General features: G+C 35.8%; 1 protein-coding gene across 8 annotated transcripts in view; it reads right to left on the bottom strand.

Moving 5' to 3' along the window:
• RALGAPA1 (Ral GTPase activating protein catalytic subunit alpha 1) overlaps positions 1 to 19,719 on the bottom strand; it is a 241,377-nt gene that overhangs the window by 197,830 nt on the left and 23,828 nt on the right. For all 8 annotated transcript variants that reach the window (XM_087422563.1, XM_087422573.1, XM_014792116.2 and 5 more), the window contains exon 2: positions 94 to 204. In XM_087422563.1, coding sequence (XP_087278689.1) covers positions 94 to 204 — 111 coding nt within the window. The remainder of the gene's footprint in view (positions 1 to 93; positions 205 to 19,719) is intronic.

Raw genomic sequence — 19,719 nt, 5'->3', positions numbered from 1 at the left:
GGCCGGCCCCCCAAGAGTCTATTTTTAAGTGAATGTTTGTGACAATTATTTGAAACATCAACATAAGCCAGGATTGATTTTAACACATCTTACCTTTCTGTTTAAGACTAGCTTCAATAGTCACAAAATTCTCAAAGAACACATAATATATATGTGAAAAATGTTGGTCAAAAAACTGCTTAAGATCGACAGACTCTGCATTCTCTGAAAAATAAATGAAAAAAGTTTTTAGTGGTTACTATTTGCAAATATGTTAAGTCATATTCAGCAAATATTCATAGCGGCAAGTTTCCTTCAAAATAGTCAAAGAACTGCTCCTAAAATTCTATCCTATTAAAGTATTTGAGATGGGTATTTATATAACTATATCCTTGTTCGCATAACTTTAGTTTGTTTTTTTTTGTTATTTATTTATTTATTTTTTTGCTGAGGAAGATTAGCCCTGATCTAACATCTGTTGCCAATCTTCCTCTTTTTTTGCTTGAGGAAGATTAGCCCTGAGCTAACATCTGTGCCAGTCTTCCTCTACTTTGTATGTGGGTCGCTGCCACAGCATGGCTGACGAGTGTTGTAGGTCTGAGCCTGGGATCTGAACCCATGAACCTGGGCCACCAAAGCAGAACAAGCCAAACTTAACCACTACACCACGGGGCCGGTCCCCACAACTTTAGTTTTTAAAGATTTTAGTTTTAATTTTAAAAACTGGTCCAATTAGGTTATCATAATCTTTGTTTCCTACAAGAAAAGAATGTCTCAGGGAGATTTATTAAAAATTAACCAAACTAAAAAAAGAAGTCAAGTTCTATTTTCAATTCACAGCTACACCTCTCCTAACTTCTCCCCAAGACAGTTTAAAATCAGTGTTTCTAAGAGTAATAATATATCACGTCTAAAATACATTTATTAGTAAATGGGTACCTAACAATAGGCTTGATAAATGGGCACACAAGTATTACAAGGCTCAAACACAGATAATCTTGCTCTAAAAGACCTGTCAGGATAGTCCAGGGCACACCAAACTAGATACATAACTGTGTGCACCGTGGAGTGTTAGGTACTGAAAGTAAAGCGATAAAAGTATCAGGGCAGTTTAGAAACACAAAATGACTTCCAAAGCTCAATGCGGGGTGAAGGTGGGGAAAGAAGAAAAGCCTGACAGAGGACATATTATTTGAAAAGACTTTTAAGGATAAGAAGGACTTTGGACTTGAAGTGGTGGGCTTGAATGGAAAGGGCATTCTAGCCATAAACCAAGACATGGAGTGAGGAAGGCTTGAAGCATGACAGGATGCAGAAAAATAATTCATTTTGGCTAGAGCTTAGAGCATTTTGATACAAATACATTGAAAAAGTAGCCTTGAGATATGTTGTAAGATGTCATGAATGCAAACCAAGGAGAGTGGATTTATTACTCAAAGCAAGATATTTATGTAGGTGTACATGTACTTATACATTCTGTTGTTTGGTTTACTTTTAGGGGGAGTGAGAAGGTTGAAAAAAAAGGGAGAATGGAGAATTTTTACTTTATATACTTCCTACTATTCAAATTTGTTTACAAAAGAAACATTTTATTCATAAGAAAAAATAAATTTGAAAAAGGCAACTGGAAAAAGAAAATCAAAGATTTTTGAACCTGGGAGTGAGATGAAGAATGAACTACTATTAACTGTTAATAAACTCAAGGTAAAGGTAAAAATCAATTAATTGCTTAGAATGTTCTAAGGCTCAGGGGAAGATAGAATAAAGTTAAATGGTAACAACATATAGATAGCACTTTAAACTCTCTTTCAGGTATTATCTTATCCTATGAACATTCGTAATTCTTCTTTAGTGACACCTTATCTATGGAATTTTCCAAGACTGTTTCCCTTTTGCTCTGCCCTCCCAAAGGAAGGGATGGATGCCTTCTCCTCTCTATTCCCTTGGATTCTCTACATTTCTCTCTTGTGGAAATAACTATGTTTGAAGTGTTTTTCCATCTTTTTTTCCAAGACTGGTCTATAGCTTCATTAGAATAGAAACTGTCTACCTTAATATTCCCCAAACCTAGAACTGTGCTGAGCGTATATGTACTCAAATGTGTTTTACCATTGATAAAACAAAATATTTTAATTTTATTGTATTTATTTTGTAGCTTGGAAATTTTTATCTTGAAAAAGACTACATAACCTACAGACAGGCAAAATAGCATTGCTTCATCTTGACTGAAATGAGAACACCCAGATTCTACTCCTACCTGTAATGCTACCTGTGTGACTTTTCACAGAACTAGAAAAAATAATGGCTAACACAAACTGAATGTTTCCTATACGCTAGACATCCTTCTAAATGCTTTACAGAAACTAATTCCTATAATCCTCATAGCAACACTATGAAATAAGAACTATTATTACCCCTATTTTACAGATGAGGAAACAGGCAGAGAGTTTAAATAATTGAGCTAGTGAGAAGCAGAGTCAGGGATTTAAACCCCACACAGCCTGGATCTAGCATCCTTGCTCTTAACCTCTTTGTTATTCAGCCTCCAGTGTAACAGGAAAAGAACACTAGTACTTTATCTATTATCTGCCTATAAGAAGATAAAAATAATAGTCATCAAATACTAAACATTTTATAAACTATCAAAATAAAAACACATACAACTGAGATAGACAGGAAAAGTATTCAATTTTCCCCATAGAATAGTTTAAAGTAACAAAGAAATATGAAATAGGCTGCTATAATTACCTCTAAATTTCCTGAAATTAATGTTTCAAACATAACTAATGTCCCAGAGGAAAAAAGAAAACAAGAACAATAACAAAGCAAAACAAAAAATGAGAACAAAACAAAAGCAAACATGCACCAACTCAAGATTTTGCAACATAATTTAGGAGCCAAGACAGCCTCTCTCAATTTCCTTCCCAGACAGCATGTTAACAAAGCCTGGAAACTACATACTTGCCAATAAAAAATACTGGCTCAAAATTAGGCTAATTTGGTTTTTACTCTACATCTATTTGTAAAAAACTAGTTAGCAAACAAAAACTCTTTTATAAAATATTTTTGATCACCAATTCACAAAATCTACATATAGGGGAAAGTAGAGAGAGAAACACAAAAAAGATGGATAAAATATACTAAGAGGATTTCACTTATTTAAAAACAACTCTCTCTATAAAACAATAACACAGAAGAAAGAAAAATGAAAAAATAAAGAAAAAGAAGAGGGAAATCCAAAAAGAAAGAGACTACAGAAAAAATTTCTACCAATTTTAAATCCCAATACCAAGCGTCATCCTTTCCAAAAATGTCTCCGGAAACCCCAAGAGAAAGTTTTCTCTTTCTGTGAATGCCTCCATTACTCTTAGTCATGACGATTCCTACTTATTAGAACCATTGGCTAATATTCTCTTAAAGATACTGAAGCCCTTTGGGAGCAGAAAGCATAACTTAGCTTCTTTTATCTTTCAAATTCTTTCAAAATCTTAATCTAGGGAAAGTGCTTTGCATAGTGCTAAACTGATGGTTGGCACTTAAAAAAAAAGTTTAAGTGTTCAAAATTTCCCCCTATTTTCAGAAATACTTCTGTTTGATTTGCAATGTTTGTGAATTAGTATTTTCTTAAAGAAATCAAATAAATATTTCAAGCACAAATTCAGATTGAGGTTTCTGATATTTAAAAAACTGACTCAGGGTTAAAAATGCATTGTAGATCTTTGGGAATACTAACTTTAAGTAGTAAAATTGTCTTAGACTTCATTTAGTTTCCACAAATAAAATTTCAGATGTCTCTAGGATCTTTTTATGAATAAGCTTTAAGGACCTAATCATAATATATTAATTTTATACTACATATTTTTAAGATATTTAAGCACTATAACAAATATATAATTAAAAATTTTGAAGTTCACAGCCAGTTTTTCTGACTTTAAATTTTAGATATTAAATACTTCGTATATTGGGCCGGCCCTGTGGCTTGGTGGTTAAGTGCGCGGGCTGCGATGCTGGTGGCCCGGGTTTGGATCCCGGGTGCGCATCGAGGCACCACTTCTCCGTTCATCCTGAGGCCGAGTCCCGCATACAGCAACTAGAAGGATGTGCAGCTACGACATACAACTATCCACTGGGGCTTTGGGGGGAAAAAATAAAATAAATAATATCTGTAAAAAATAAATAAATAAATAAATACTTCGTATAAAAGTTATCACATAACTCAAGGTGGTAGACCAAAATTTCAACAAATTTTGCAGTATTATCATTCTTCCTCATCTATTTAAAAAAAAATCACCATTTACAACTTTTTCTCAAATGATGGTATCATAAAACATTAATCTGTGAGGTGTATCACAAGTAATCCGCTTCTAATAATAAACTACCAATCAGTGCAAATTATTGCCTTAACATAATCAATAATAATGAAGATAGATCCAACAACATGGTGAAGTGTCCTAACACAAATACCCTCTTACTGCAAACACAAAGAAACGCTGGATAAAAATATTTACCACAAGCTCGAAAAAGAGAAAGGGGAGAAAGAGTGGAAGTGAAGAAAAGAGAGTAAAGCAGGAGAGGAGGAAGTGAGATGTAGGAAGAGGAGGCATGGGGGAAAGGAGATGGTGAGAATGTGGGATGGAGAAAGGAGGGAGGGGAATAGGAAGGAAGGGGAAATATGGAGGAAGGGGGGAATAGGAAGGATCCAAGGGTGAGGAGAAGGGGGAGTAGTAAGGGGAAAGAAACACAGAAATCTGGTATAAAATATAATATGGAGTCAGGCACAAATAAGGAGCAAAAGAGAAAAGAAAAGTAGAAGGGAACTAGAAGAGAAAGGAGGAAGAGTGGAGAAAGAAGAAAGGGGGAGGGGTTAAAAACACACAAATAGGCTGGATAAATTATTAACAATACATTACCAGGCTCTAAAAAGAGGAGTTTATGGGAAAGGGAGAAGAAGGTGAGAAAGGGGAGAAAGAAGAAAGGACAAAGGGAGGAAACTGGGAAACAGTGAGGCAGAAGATGGAACTGAAGCCATCACTCAGAATGTAACATAAAAGAATAACGTGATGGAAAATATAAAGAGGATAACAGACTACCTGAGAAGTTCCAAGAACAAAGAGAAAATGTAAGCAACATTCAAAGAAATAATGTTTGAGAACTATCTAAAATTAGTGAATTATATAAATAAATCTTCAGACTGAAAAAGCTTATTGAGTCCCAAGCAGGATGAACACAAATCCACACGTGGACACATCCTAACACCAAAATCAAAATGGAAATATTAAAACCAACAAAAGTTACCTACACAGGAATATCAAAACTAACAGCAGACTTCTCATCAGCCCAATAGGGGCAGGAAGATAATGCAATTTTTTTTTTAACTTAAAGCTTCAGTGCATAGTTGTGTATCCTAGTTGTTAGTTTAGTTCTCTATGTGAGCCGCCACCACAGTATAACAAATTACAGATGGGTGGTGTGGTTCTACGACTGGGAAACAAACCTGGGCTGCAGCGAGAGCACTGAATCTTAACAACTAGACCACCAGGGCTGACTCAATAAAGCAATTTTATATTCAAAGAACTAAGGGAAAATAACAGTCAATCTAAATATACTTGGCTAAACTACTGTTCAATAACAAAAACACGAAAATGAAGAAAACGCATTCTCTAACATACTTAAACACTAAAACAAAAGATATATTTCTGAAAGAAGAGAAATAAACTCACATAGGAGAATGAGAAGCAAGGAGCAAAGATGAACAAAGAAACTGGAAAATATATGGGTAAATCTAAATGAGCACTTACTATTAAAATAAAAAGAAACAAAACTACTAAAGCAAAAGGTTACTAACAGGGAGGAAGTAAAATAATAAACAATAATGTGATGAAACAGAAGTGTAGGAGAGAGTATTTTAAGATCCTATTTTGTTAAGAGGATGGTTAATAATACTGATGAACTCTAGACTTTAATATTAGTACGCTATTGAAATTTTATGAGTTACCACTAAAAGAGTAATAACAGAATGCATAACTTCTAACCATTAGAAGGGGAAAGGAAAAGCTAACAGAAATGAGTAAAGAATAACACCAAAAAAAGGTGAATACGGAAGTAGAAATAAATATACCAATAATTACAAAAAAAAAAAATTAATGGATTAAATGCTCCAGTTAAGAAATAGCTGTAATCATACTGGACTTAAAAATACAAAAAAGGGGGCCGGCCCGGTGGTGCAGGCGGTTGAGTGCGCGCACTCCGCTGCGGCGGCCCGGGGTTCGCTGGTTTGGATCCCGGGCGCGCACCGACGCACTGCTTGGCAAGCCATGCTGTGGCGGCATCCCATATAAAGTGGAGGAGGATGGGCACAGATGTTTGCCCAGGGCCGTCTTCCTCAGCAAAAAAAGAAGGAGGATTGGCGGATGTTAGCACAGGGCTGATCTCCTCACAAAAAAAAATAAAAAATAAAAAAATAAAAATAAAAATACAAAAAAACATCAAGCTACAAGATATATACTGAGAAAAAAATTTTTAACCCAAAGGATTCAAGTAAAGGAATGAAATAAAATATATCATTTAGAAACTAACCCAAAACACCAACACTGATTCCTCAATAAGAGGCAAAGTAAACATTAAGGCAAAGAATCAGTACAATTAAAGAAGGTCGATGTATTTGACAAAAGGCTCTACTTACCAGGAAGTGTTAACACCAAATTTGCATGAAGAGTTTCAAAATATAAAAAGCAAAAACTGAAAGATTTCTAAGGAGAAACAAACCCACTAATAGCATGGTAGATTTTGTACATTTGTCTCATATCTAACAGAGGAGGTAAGACTAGTAAGTAAACAGAAGATCTGAACTTTATACATAAAACTCTAAATCCAACAGAGAATAAATCTTATTTTCATGCAAAAGTGAGATATTTACAAAAATGGAACTAATAATTAGGACACAAACTAAACAGGAAAAGTACCAAGAATAACATAGCACATAGCGCATGCTCTCTGACCAAAATGAAATAAAATGAAGAATTATTAGGGGCCAGCCCCGTGATGTAGTGGTTAAGTCCAGTGTGCTCCGCTTCAGCAGCCTGGGTTCAAGGGTGTGGATCCCAGGCACAGACCTACACCACTTGTCAAGCCATGCTGTGGCAGCAACCCACATAGAAAGTAGAGGAAGACTGACATAGATGTTAGCTCAGAGCTAATCTTCCTCAAGCAAAAAAAGAGGAGGACTGGCAAAAGATGTTAGGTCAGAGTGAATCTTACTCACCAAAAAAAATAAACAAATAAAAATTAAGAATTAATAACTTAAGCTAACCCCCCATACAAAGTGAGTAGAGGTTAACAGTCCCAGGCACTCACATAGGCCAGGAAGAGTGCCTATTCCCAGTCCAGAAAAATTCATAATTCATGGAGCAATTAGCCCTAGAACGAACACTACTCCAGAGCCATCTAACATATCACGAAAGCAAGATGCAAAAGGATCAAACTATCTCCAATTAAATAACTTAATTGTATCCCAGAAAAGAGCTCAGAAAGTTTATAGGTATACAAAATATCCAGGACCCAACAAGGTAAAATTCACAATGTCTGGTATACAGTTGAAGGTTACCAGGCATGCAATGAAGCAGAAAAACCTAATTTATAATGAAGAGAATAAACATTAAATCAGATTTAAACTAGATTTTAACACAGATGTTAGAATGAGCAGGAAAAGGCCTTAAAAGTTATTTTAACTGTAGTCTATATATCCAAAAAGTTGAAGATACAATATATAAAAAAGACCCAAATCAAACTTCTATAGATAAAAACTACAAGGTATAAGGTGAAAAGTAAACTAGAGGGAATTAACAGCAGATTGATGTCGTAGAAGAAAAGATATATGAACCTGAAGGCATAGCAACAGAAACTACCCAAAAGAAACACACAGAAAAAATAATCCAAAAAACTGAAAAGCACATAGGGGACTGTGAGACAATTTCAAATGGCCTAACATAAGAGTAACTGAAACCACCAAAGAGGAAGGGCAGAAAAATATTTGGAGATATAATGGTTCCAAACTTTCAAACTTGATAAAAATCACAAACCCACATATGCATGAAGCTCAGCAAACCCCAAGAACAAGAAACACAAAGAAAAGTTCTCCAAGGCACATTATAATTAAATTGCTCAAAACCAGTGAGAAAAAGAAAATCTTAAAAGCAGCTAAAAGGAAAAAAAAGATGCTACAGAGTAACTAAGATAAGGATCACATCACATTTCTTCATCAGAAACAATGCAAATAAGAAGACAGTGCAACAATATCTTTAAAGCACTGAAAGATAAAAACAGTCAAGCTGTAATTCTATATCCAGTAAAAATATCTTTCAAAAACAAAGACAAAGACACTTTCAGACATACAAAAGCTGAAAGAATTCATCACTATCAAATCCACACACTCTTAGAAATTATAAAGAAAGTCCTTCAGGCAGAAGGAAATGATATCAGACAGAAATATGGATCTAAAAAAGGAATGAAGAGCACTGAAAATGGTAATGACAGGGTAAATGCATAAGTTTTTTTCTTATTATTTCACACTTTGCCAAAGATAACTGTTTAAACAAAAATAATTACAATGCATTGTGTGGTTTTTAAAACATGTAAAAGTAAAATGCATGAAAACAAAAGCATACAGGAGGGGAGAAACGGAAGTACACTATTATAATATTCTCATACTCTACGAGAAGTAGTGTAATCACACTTGAAGGTAGACTTTGATATGCTGAAGATGTACACTATTAACACTAAAGCAGCTACTAAGATAAAACAAAAAATGTACTGGTAGTAAGCCAAAAAAGGAGGTATATAAAATCACAAAAAAATACTTGATTGATCCAAATGAAGGCTGAAAAAGAGAAACAATGATCAAACAGAATAAAGAGAAAACAAAGAGTAGATAATAGACTCTAATCTAACTATACCAATAGTCATATCAAATAAAAATGATCCCCCAAAAATGCCAGAGACTGTCAGATTGGATAAAAAAGCAAAACCCAACTATACACTGCCCAAAGAAACACAAATTGTACATTAAAATACATGCAGTTTATTGTATGTCAGCTATGCCTCAATAAAGTTGTAAAAAAAAATGTAACTAATTACTTGATACAGATTCAAGACTATTTCTATTGATTTTCATTCCATTACGTTTTCTGAAGTGAGAGGGGGAGAAATGGAACTCCAAAAATTATCATTCTAGGAAATGCACTGATCCACAGAATATTTTTTAATACTGAAACCTATGCCTGTCTGTGTTCACAGACACTTGCTGCACATGTGAATGTATTCTGCATAGGAAAAAAAACTTGAGACTCTCTGATTTAAAACACTAATAACACACTTATGAAGGAATTTAAAGCAATGTAAACAAAACCAAAAAATGATCCTGTTTTTCTTAATGCTTTCACAAATATGGTCTAGTGCCCCAACACTAATAACAAGTAATTTTAACTAGAAAAATTAACTCACAGAAAATAATCATTAAAACTAATTTTTATTTTTATAGAAGAAATCAGTATTAACGTAAATGAAAAACGGCAAACTCACTCTTGTATTAACAACATAGCAAGGAGACAAGTCCTGAATGTTTTAATTCATCAAAATAAAAGCCAGGCACCGTTATCCTGTACAAATGCTTAAGATGTCTGTTTGTTTTTCTCTTTCAAATATATATTATTCATTAGTCCTTCACTATGAAAAGAAAGAAGACACAAATGACAAAAGTCCTGCTGGAAACCATACTAAAAACCTACTAAAATTTCAAAGCAAGCAAAATAGTTATATGTAGCATCTCTTTATCAAATTGATGTTTCAAAAGAACTGCAGAAAAAAAGGGGGAGTGATGTCACGATCACGGCGGAGTGAGCTTTTCCCAGAGACTCTCCCCTCAAAGATACAACAAGAAGGACATTCATATACCAACAGAGGACATTCACACAACACAAAAGACATCTGAGAGACCCACACAGCCATATGTCTGAAGGTGGAGGTGCTGGAACCCCCCAGAGGAAATGGAAGGAGGTAAGGAGAACTCCTCTCCTTCCCAAATGACAGGGACCCTGGGACCAGAACTCAGCAGCTCTGAGAGAGAGAAGGGGGAGGGGCAGCCCTCCATGGGAAAATCATCGCTCTCCAAGCTCTCTCACAGCCTGTGGGAAATTCCCATACAGAGGGGACTGAACTATTGCTCTTGTGGGGCTGCCTTCATCAAGCTAGCTCCCCAGGAGAGCAGAAAGCAAAAGAAGCATGAGAAGCCCCTGGGATCAGGAAGGCGAAAAAGCCCCTCCCCCCACCCGGCACCCCAGCACAACCAGTCAGCCAGAGCACCCACAGTGCTCTATTCGCAGTGGGCTCAGAATGCACAGCTCTTGACCCCCACCTAGTGGCGGCAGGTGGAAGCTATGACCAGATATTTTCAGAATGAGGAAAAATAAGCCCAGGCCCTCAAGCAGTATGCAAAAATATATTAAGTCTCCAGACCAGAAGGAAAATGACAAGCAACCAGAAATCAATCCTGAAGGCACAGAAATTTATAACTTAAACAACAGAGAATTCAAAATAACAAAAGCTCAACAAATTACAAGAAAACACACGGGGACAACTGAATGAAATCAGGACCTTCTTCACCAAAGAAATTGAAACTATAAAGAATAATCAATCAGAAATGTCGGAGATTGAAAACACAATGGAAGAGATAAAGAAATATCTGGAATCTTTAAATAAACAGAGCTTACAATATGGAGAAAAGAATTACCATTATTGAGGATAGGAACACAGAAATGCTCCAGATGGAGGAGTGAGAACTAAGACTAGAAAGGAGAGAAATATCCGACTCAATTAGAAAATGCAACATAAGGATTATAGGTATTCCAGAGGAAGAACAAAGGAAAAAGGAGCAGAGAGCTTGTTCAAAGAAATAATAGCTCTTCCCCCAAAAGAGGGCAAGGAGCTGGAAATACACGTGAATGAAGTCAATAGATCTAAATATATCAACATAAAAAGACTCTTTCCAAGGCACATAGTACTAAAGCCGACAAAAGCCAATGACAAAGAAAAGATATTAAGGGCAGCAAGACAAAAAAAAATAACGTACTAAGGAATCCCAATCAGGCTCTCAACCGATTTCTCAGCAGAAACTCTACAGTCTGGGAGAGAGTGGAATGATACATTCAAAATTCTGAAAGACAAAAACTTTCAGCCAAGAAAACTCTCTCCAGCAAAAATATCCTTCAGATATGATGGAGAAATAATAACTATCCGAGATAAACAAACACTAAGGGAGTGCATTGCCACAAGATCCCCACCACAAGAAATGCTCAAGAAGGTCCTCATGTCTGGAAAAAAAAAAGGACAAAAGGGATACAGAGCTTTGAGCAAGGAGAAAAACAGGTACACAAAATCAGAAAAATTGCTGTTCTCTAGCTGAATAGGTTAGCAAACACTTAACTATAACACCAAAGATTAAGGGAAGGAAAATACCAAAAATATATATAACCTCAACACTTTAAACACAAACTCACAATACAAGACTGAATAAATTGTGACAATAATAACTTAGAAAGGGAAGAAAAAAGGGATGGAATCGACTTAGTCTAAGATAATAAGAGGCCATCAGAAAATGGACTATCTCATCTATAAGATTTTTTATACAAACCTCATGGTAACCAATAAACAAATAAACAGAACAGAGACATATACAATACATAAAGAGAAACCTAAGAAAACTATCATACAGAACTACCAAACTGAATTGGTAGGCCGAAACCCACAGGACAAGAAAGAAAGCAATGCAAAAGAACTGGAAAATGAGTGATAAAATGGCAACATTAAGACCTCATATATCAATAATCACTCTAAATGTAAATGGATTGAATTCTCCAATCAAAAGACACAGAGTGGCAGGATGGATTAAAAAACAAGATCCAACAATATGCTGCCTCTAGGAAACACATCTCAGCTCTAAACACAAACACAGGCTTAGAGTGAAAGGGTGGAAGACAACACTCCAAGCTAATGGCAAACAAAAGAAAGCAGGTCTCGTCATACTTATATCACACAAGGTCGAATTCAAGATAAAACAGGTAATGAGAGACAAAGAGGGGCAATATATAATGATAAAAGAGACACTACACCAAGAAGACATATCACTTATAAATACATATGCACCCAACACAGGAGTACCAAAGTACATAAAGCAACTGTTAACAAACCCCAAAGGAGACATTAACAACAACACAATAATAGTAGGGGATCTTAACACCCCACTTACACCAATGGATTGATCATCCAGACAGAAAAGCAATAAGGAAATAGTGGATTTAAACAAAAACTAGGGCCGGCTCCGTGGCTTAGCGGTTAAGTGCGTGCGCTCTGATGCTGGCGGCCCGGGTTCGGATCCCGGGCGCGCCCCAAGGCACCACTTCTCCGTCCAACGCCAGGCCGAGTCCCACGTACAGCAACTAGAAGGATGTGAACCTACGACATACAACTATCTACTGGGGCTTTGAGGGGAAAAACATGAATAAATAAAATCTTTAAAAAAAAAAAAAAAAAAAAAAACAAAAACTAGATGAGATGGACTTAATAGATATAAATAGAGCACTCCATCCAATCACAGCAGATTACACATTCTTCTCCAGCGCACATGGAACATTCTCAAGGATAGACCATACGTTGGGAAACAAGGCAAGCCTCAATAATTTAAGAAGATTGAAATCATAACAAGCGTCTTTTCCAACCATCATGCTGTGAAACTGGAAATCAACTATAAGAAAAAAACTGGGAAAGTGACAAGGATCTGGAGACTAAACAACATGCTACTGAACAACCAATGGATCACTGAAGAAATTAAAGGAGAAATCAAAAAATATCTAGAAACAAATGAAAATGAAAATACACCATACCAACTCAGATGGGATACAGCAAAAGAAGTCCTGAGAGGGAAACTCATAGCAATACAGGCCCATCTTAACAAACAAGAAAAATCTCAAATAAGCAACCTCAAACTACACCTAACAGAATTAGAAAGAGAACAAACAACCCAAAGTCAGCATAAGGAGGGAAATAATAAAAATTCGAGCAGAAATTGAAACTGAAACCAAAAACACAGTAGAAAGGTCAATGAAACACAGAGCTGGTTCTTTGAGAAAATAAACAAAATTGACAAACCCTTAGCCAGAGTCACTAAGAAAAAAAGAGAAAAGGCTCACATAAATAAAATTAGAAACGAAAGAGGAGAAATTACAATGGACACCACAGAAACACAAAGGATTATAAGAGAATACTATGAAAAACTATACACCAACAAATTGGATAATCCAGAAAAAATGGATAAATTCTTAGACTCATACAAACTCCCAAAACTGAATCAAGAAGAAATAGAGAATCTGAACAGACCAATCACAAGCAAAGAGATTGAAATAGTAATCAAAAACCTCCCAAAAAATAAAAGTCCAGGACCAGATTGCTTCTCTGGAGAATTTTACCAAACATTTACAGAAGATTTAATACCTATCCTTCTCAAACTATTCCAAACAATAGAGGAAGATGGAACACTTCCTAACACATTCTACGAGGCCAACATCACCCTAATACCAAAGCCACATAAGGACAACACAAAGAAGGAAAATTACAGGCCAATATCACTGATAACCACAGATGCAAAAATTCTCAACAAAATATTGGCAAACTGAATACAGCAATACATTAAAAAGATCACACACCATGATCAAGTGGGATTTATACAGGGACACAGAGATGTTTCAACATCTGCAAATCAATCAATGTGATACAGCACACTAACAAAACGAGGAATAAAAACCACATGATCATCAATAGCTGCAGAGAAGTCATTCGACAAGATACAACATCCATTTACGATAAAAACTCTCAACAAAATGGGAATAGAAGGAAAGTACCTCAACGTAATAAAGGCCATATATGACAAACCCACAGCCAACATCATAGTCAACGGAAAAAAACTGAAAGCCATTCCTCTGAGAACAGGAACAAGACAAGGGTGCCCACTCTCACCACTCTTACTCAACATAGTTCTGGAGGTTTTGGCCAGAGCAATTAGGCAAGAAAAAGGAATAAAAGGAATCCAAACAGGCAACAAAGAAGTGAAACTCTCCCTGTCTGCAGACTACATGATTTCATATATAGAAAACCCTAAAGAATCCATTGGAAAACTATTAGAGATAATCAACAACCACAGCAAAGTTGCAGGGTAAAAAATTAACTTACAAAAATCAGTTGCATTTCTACACTCTAATAATGAACTAATAGAAAGAGAACTCAAGAAGACAATCCCATTCACAATCACAACAAAAAGAATAAAATATCTAGAAATAAATTTAACCAAGGAGGTGAAAGACCTATACAATGAAAACTATGAGACATTATTCAAATAAATCGATGATAACATAAAGAAATGGAAAGGCATCCCACGCACACGGAGCAGAAGAATAAACATAGTTAAAACGTCCATACTACCTAAGGCAATCTACAGATTCAACGCAATCCCAATCAGAATCCCAATGACATTCTTCACGGAAACAGAACAAAGAATACTAAAACTCATATGGGGCAACAAAAGACCCCAAATAGCCAAAGCAACCCTGAGAAAAAAGAATAAAGCTGGAGGCATCACAATCCCTGACTTTGAAACATACTACAAAGCTATAATAATTAAAATAGCATGGTACTGTACAAAAACAGACACATAGATCAATGGAACAGAATTGAAAGCCCAGAAATGAAATCACACATCTACGCACAGCTAATCTTGACAAAGGAGCTAAGAACATACAATGGAGAAACCAAAGTCTCTTCAATAATGGTGCCGGGAAAACTGGACTGCCACAGGCAAAAGAATGAAAGTAGACCATCTTTTTTTGCCATACACAAAAATTAACTCAAAATGGATCAAAGACTTGAAGGTAAGACCTGAAACTATAAAACTCCTGGGAGAAAATATAGGCAGTACACTCTTTGACATTGGTCATAGAGAGATCTTTTCGAATTCTATGTCTACACAGACAAGGGAAACAAACAAACAAAAAATAAACAAGTGGGACCTCATCAGACTAAAGAGCTTCTGCAAGGTAAATGAAACCAGAATCAAAATGAAGACAATCCACCAGCTGGGAGAAAGTATTTGCAAAGCGTATATCTGACAAGGGGTTAATCTCCATAACATATAAAGAACTCAAACAACTGAACAACAGAAAAACAAACAACCCAATCAAAAAATGGGCAAAGGATATGAACAGACATTTTTCCAAGGAAGATATACAGATGGCCAATAGGTGCATGAAAAGATGTTCCGTATCACTAATCATCAGGGAAATGCAAATCAAAACAACACTAAGATATCACCTTACACCTGTTAGAATGGCTATAATCACCAAGACAAAAAATAACAAATGTTGGAGAAGTTGTGGAGAAAAGTGAACCCTTATTCACTGCTGGTGGAGATGCAAACCAGTGCAGCCTCTATGGGAAACAGTATGGAGATTCCTTAAAAAATTAAAAATAGAAATACCTTATGATCCAGCTATCCCACTACTGGGTATTCATCCAAAGAACCAGAAATCACCAACCCAAAGAGGCTTATGCACCCATATTTTCACTGCAGCATTATTCACTATAGCCAAGAAGTGGAAGCAACCTAAGTGTCCCTTGACTGATGACTGGATAAAGAAGATGTGGTATATATATACAGTGTAATACTACTCAGCCATAAAAAAAGACAAAATCATCCCCTTTGCAACAACATGGATGGACCTGGAGGATATTATGTTAAGCAAAATAAGCCAGACAGAGAAAGACAAACACCGGATGATTTCACACTATGTGGAAGATAAACTAATACACGGACAGAGAGAACAGATTAGTGGTTACCAGAGTGGAAGGGGTTAGGGGTGGGCACAAGGGGTGAAGGGACGCATTTATATGGTGACTGACAAACAATAATGTACAACTAAAAGTTTACAATGTTATAAATATTATGACATCAATAAAAAAATAAATAACTGCAGAAAAGCTCCTGAGATATGATTATAGCTACAACTGATAGCAAGACGACAACTGCTAGAACTAAAATGGTAGAACAAAAAGCACTAGAGGTAGCACTAATAAGTGATCATGTCAAAGAAATTATTTCTAAGCCTCATTCACATCTATAAACATAAAGTAAAATAAAAACATTTTTCTCCTGCCTTCAAGGATTCCACAATGGGCATGGAGGAAATGAAGCAATATAATGAAAAACAGAATCTAATATAAGCAAAGATATAATGTCTGACTTAAGAGCAAAGTCAATTCTCTGTTTTATCAAACATTATACTACAAGCTAAGCATAGAGACATAAGAACAAGGCAAATAGTCATAATCACTTGCACTTAAGTATTTTACATTTGTGTTATAGCACTTTCACAGTTACACATATATGATCTTATTCTCCACAAATAGGTTTTTGAAATAGGTATATTATCTTCATTTTATAAGAAAACTAACCCTGAGAGAACTTAGGTAACTTGCCCCAGTCACACAAAGCTATTAAATGGCTCCAAATCAGCTCCTCTGAGCCCTCAATCAATACCACCAGAATAGCCACACTTCAGGTGTAGGCCAAAGCATAAAATAACCTTGTGGCCGTTTTTAATCAAACTCATTCTGAAAGAATGCTATTTTTAAAGAATTATTTGAAAGCTACACAGTCCTGCAGAGGCTGATGTAGATAATCTGAAGTTTTAGGACAGGTAGATAGTGAAAAACACCAAGAATTCAGAGGATTTAGTTCAGTCTATGCATACCACCCTAATGTATCTCTCCTTACACTGGCTGATTATACCCTCCTCATTTCATCACAATTCTTAAAATTTCACTAATTAAACTCATTTGTGATAGCAAATCATTCCAACATATAGTGTAAGGAGTTAAGCACCATTCATATATTAGTATACATTGGTATCAACTGCTTTCCTCATAATATATAGAAAAGGAAGAAAAGAATTCTGATACGGGTATGAAGAAGGAGAAGAAGAAGGTAATATCATTTATTGAGCATCTACTGTTTTCTAAGGACTGAGCTAGATACTTTTCTTTCAACTTTATTAATTCTCATAGAAACTTTAAGAGATACGTCCTATTTACTTCATTTTACCTCTTTGCTTAGTTTATAAAAAGATGAAAACTAAACTAAAAACTGGGATGCAAAGAGACCAAGACACCAGATCAAACAGCAATTAACAGAACCAATCTGGTCAAAGTAGGCAGCCACTAAAAGTATTCATAAAACAACATTTTAATGAAACTGAAAAATGTTAATAAGTATTTATATTTTAAAAAGCAGGTTAGAAGTGGGTAACATCAGTGAGTTGGTGGAATAAGGAACTCCAAAAACCTTCTCCTCTATAAAAGCCACCAAAACAAAAGCAAAAACAGTAAAAATCAATTTTTTCAGAAACCTGGAAATTAACCAAAGGCTTGTAACAATCAGGGGCATTTATTCAAGAAAAATGGATAAATCTCAATAAGAACAGTGAGCTTTGTGGCATTTCAAATTTACCCTCTTCCCATCCCCTCTCCCCAGCTCAATGGTGGCCTTGAAAACCAGGAGCCCATGATCACAGTGAGAAACAGTAGCCTAGCAGAAATTGGAGGAGTTAGAACAGGACTGGAGCTCTTTCAAGGTCCCATTCTAAGACAACTGCCATTATTTGACTTATCTAGCTGCTCCCTGGAAAACCCACTTACAAAGCTTGTCTTTATTTGACTTAACTCAGAGCTTACAGAGTGCAACAGTCTTTTCCCTAGGGACATTTATGGAAAACAATCAGTGGCAATTTATTAACACCACAGCTGCCTGCGGCAGCAATCACTGATGAGGCAAACAACAAGCTAACCAAAAAAACTTAGGAAAAGCTGAGGAATAAGCTATCCACAGGGAACTCTGAAAAGCTCTGACAACTTAATGAGAATATAGGAGGCCATGCGCATGAGTAGGGCTGCAAGCATGCAAAGGAAAGACTGGAGAAGGATCCAAGCTTTCACCTCTGGCTGACCTTGAGATGCTACACAAGAAGGATGCAAAGGCCAAGACAGGTTGAATATTAACGGTATACCCCAATACACACACAGAACCCCCTGGCAAAGACTAGGACACTTACTAACTCCAGGCTTGTGGGAAGTCTCTGTCCAATCATTAGCTGACCACGAAGTTGAACAAGTAAAGAATTCATTGGTCACACAGGAGGAAGAAAACGGATTGCACAGTTAGTTCAGAAAAGTCACTAAAAAAACACACAGCAACAATAACAACAACAAATAGAAACAACAAAAAACCTTGGGGAAGAGGGAGAAACTGGTTTCTAGAGTTGCCACATTATTTAAAATGTCAAGTTACCAACAAAAATTGCAAGTCAAACAAAGAAACAAGAAAGTATGTCCCATGTCCCATATACAGGAAAAAGAAAAGTCAACAGAAACTATCCTTGAGGACGCACAAACATTTGACTTACGAGACACACACTATCATCTCTTTTAAATATGTCCAAAAAAATAATGGAAAGTGTGAGAATGGTGTCAAAACCAAGCAGAGAATAACAATAATGAAATAGAATTATGTTTAAAAAAAAGAAAGAAGTTGAAAAGTACAATAAGTAAAATGAAAAATTCACTGAAAGCTCAAAAGCATATTTAGACTGACAAAATAATCAGCAAAATCAAAGACAGGTTAGCTGAGATGATCCAGGCTGAGGAACAGAACAAAAAAATAATCAAGAAAAATGAACAGAGCCTCAGAGACTTGTGGGTCACCATCAAACATACCAATACACATATAATGGGAAACCCAGAAGGAGAGAAAAGAGAGGCAAAAAGAATTATCTGCAGAAATAATGGACGAAAATGTCCCCAATTTGATGAAAAACATTGATCTGCACAACTCAAAGAGAGCCACATCTAGACACATCACAACAAAACTGTCAAAAAACAAAAACAAAGAGAGAATCTTGAAAGCACCAAGAGAGAAGCAATACCTCACTTAACGAGGAAGCCTCAATAAGAAAAACATCTGATTTCTGATTAGAAAACAGGGAGGCCAGAAGGCATGAGAAGAAATAGTCAAAGACACTAAAGAAAAAGGCTAGCAACAAAGAATTCTATATCCAGTAAAATTGTCCTTTAAAAATTAAGGAGAAATTAAGACATCCCAGATACACAAAAACTGAAAATTTGTTGCTTGCAGACCTGCCCTATAAAAAAAAAAATACTAAAGAGAGTCCATCAGGCTGAAATGAAAAGATTCTAGACCGTAATTCAAATCCATGGGAAAAAATACTTTGACATGTAAATGAAAATACAACATACCAAAATTTATGGCATCCAGCTAAAGCAGTGCTTAGAGGAAAATTCATAGCTTTAAGTGCCTATATGAAAATGAAGATCTCAAAATCAATAACCTACTATTTCACCTAAGGAAACTGGAAAACAGAAAGCAAAAGCATGCTACTTCTAAAGCATGCAGAAGAGAGGAGGAAATAATAAAGACTGTAGTGGAGATAAGTGAAATGGAGAAGAAAAAAACAACACACACACACACATACACACAAAACAAAACAATGAAACCCAAATTAGTTCTTTGAAAAGATCAACAAAGTTGACAAACCTTGGCTAGACTGTCCAAAATAAAAAGAGATAAAATTC

Source organism: Ceratotherium simum, chromosome 3 (genome assembly GCF_057802395.1).
Source record: "Ceratotherium simum simum isolate JZ-2026a chromosome 3, ASM5780239v1, whole genome shotgun sequence".
Classification (NCBI taxonomy): Eukaryota; Metazoa; Chordata; class Mammalia; order Perissodactyla; family Rhinocerotidae; genus Ceratotherium; species Ceratotherium simum.
Note: the sequence above shows the minus strand (reverse complement) of the source record. Positions and strands in the feature narration are given on the sequence as shown.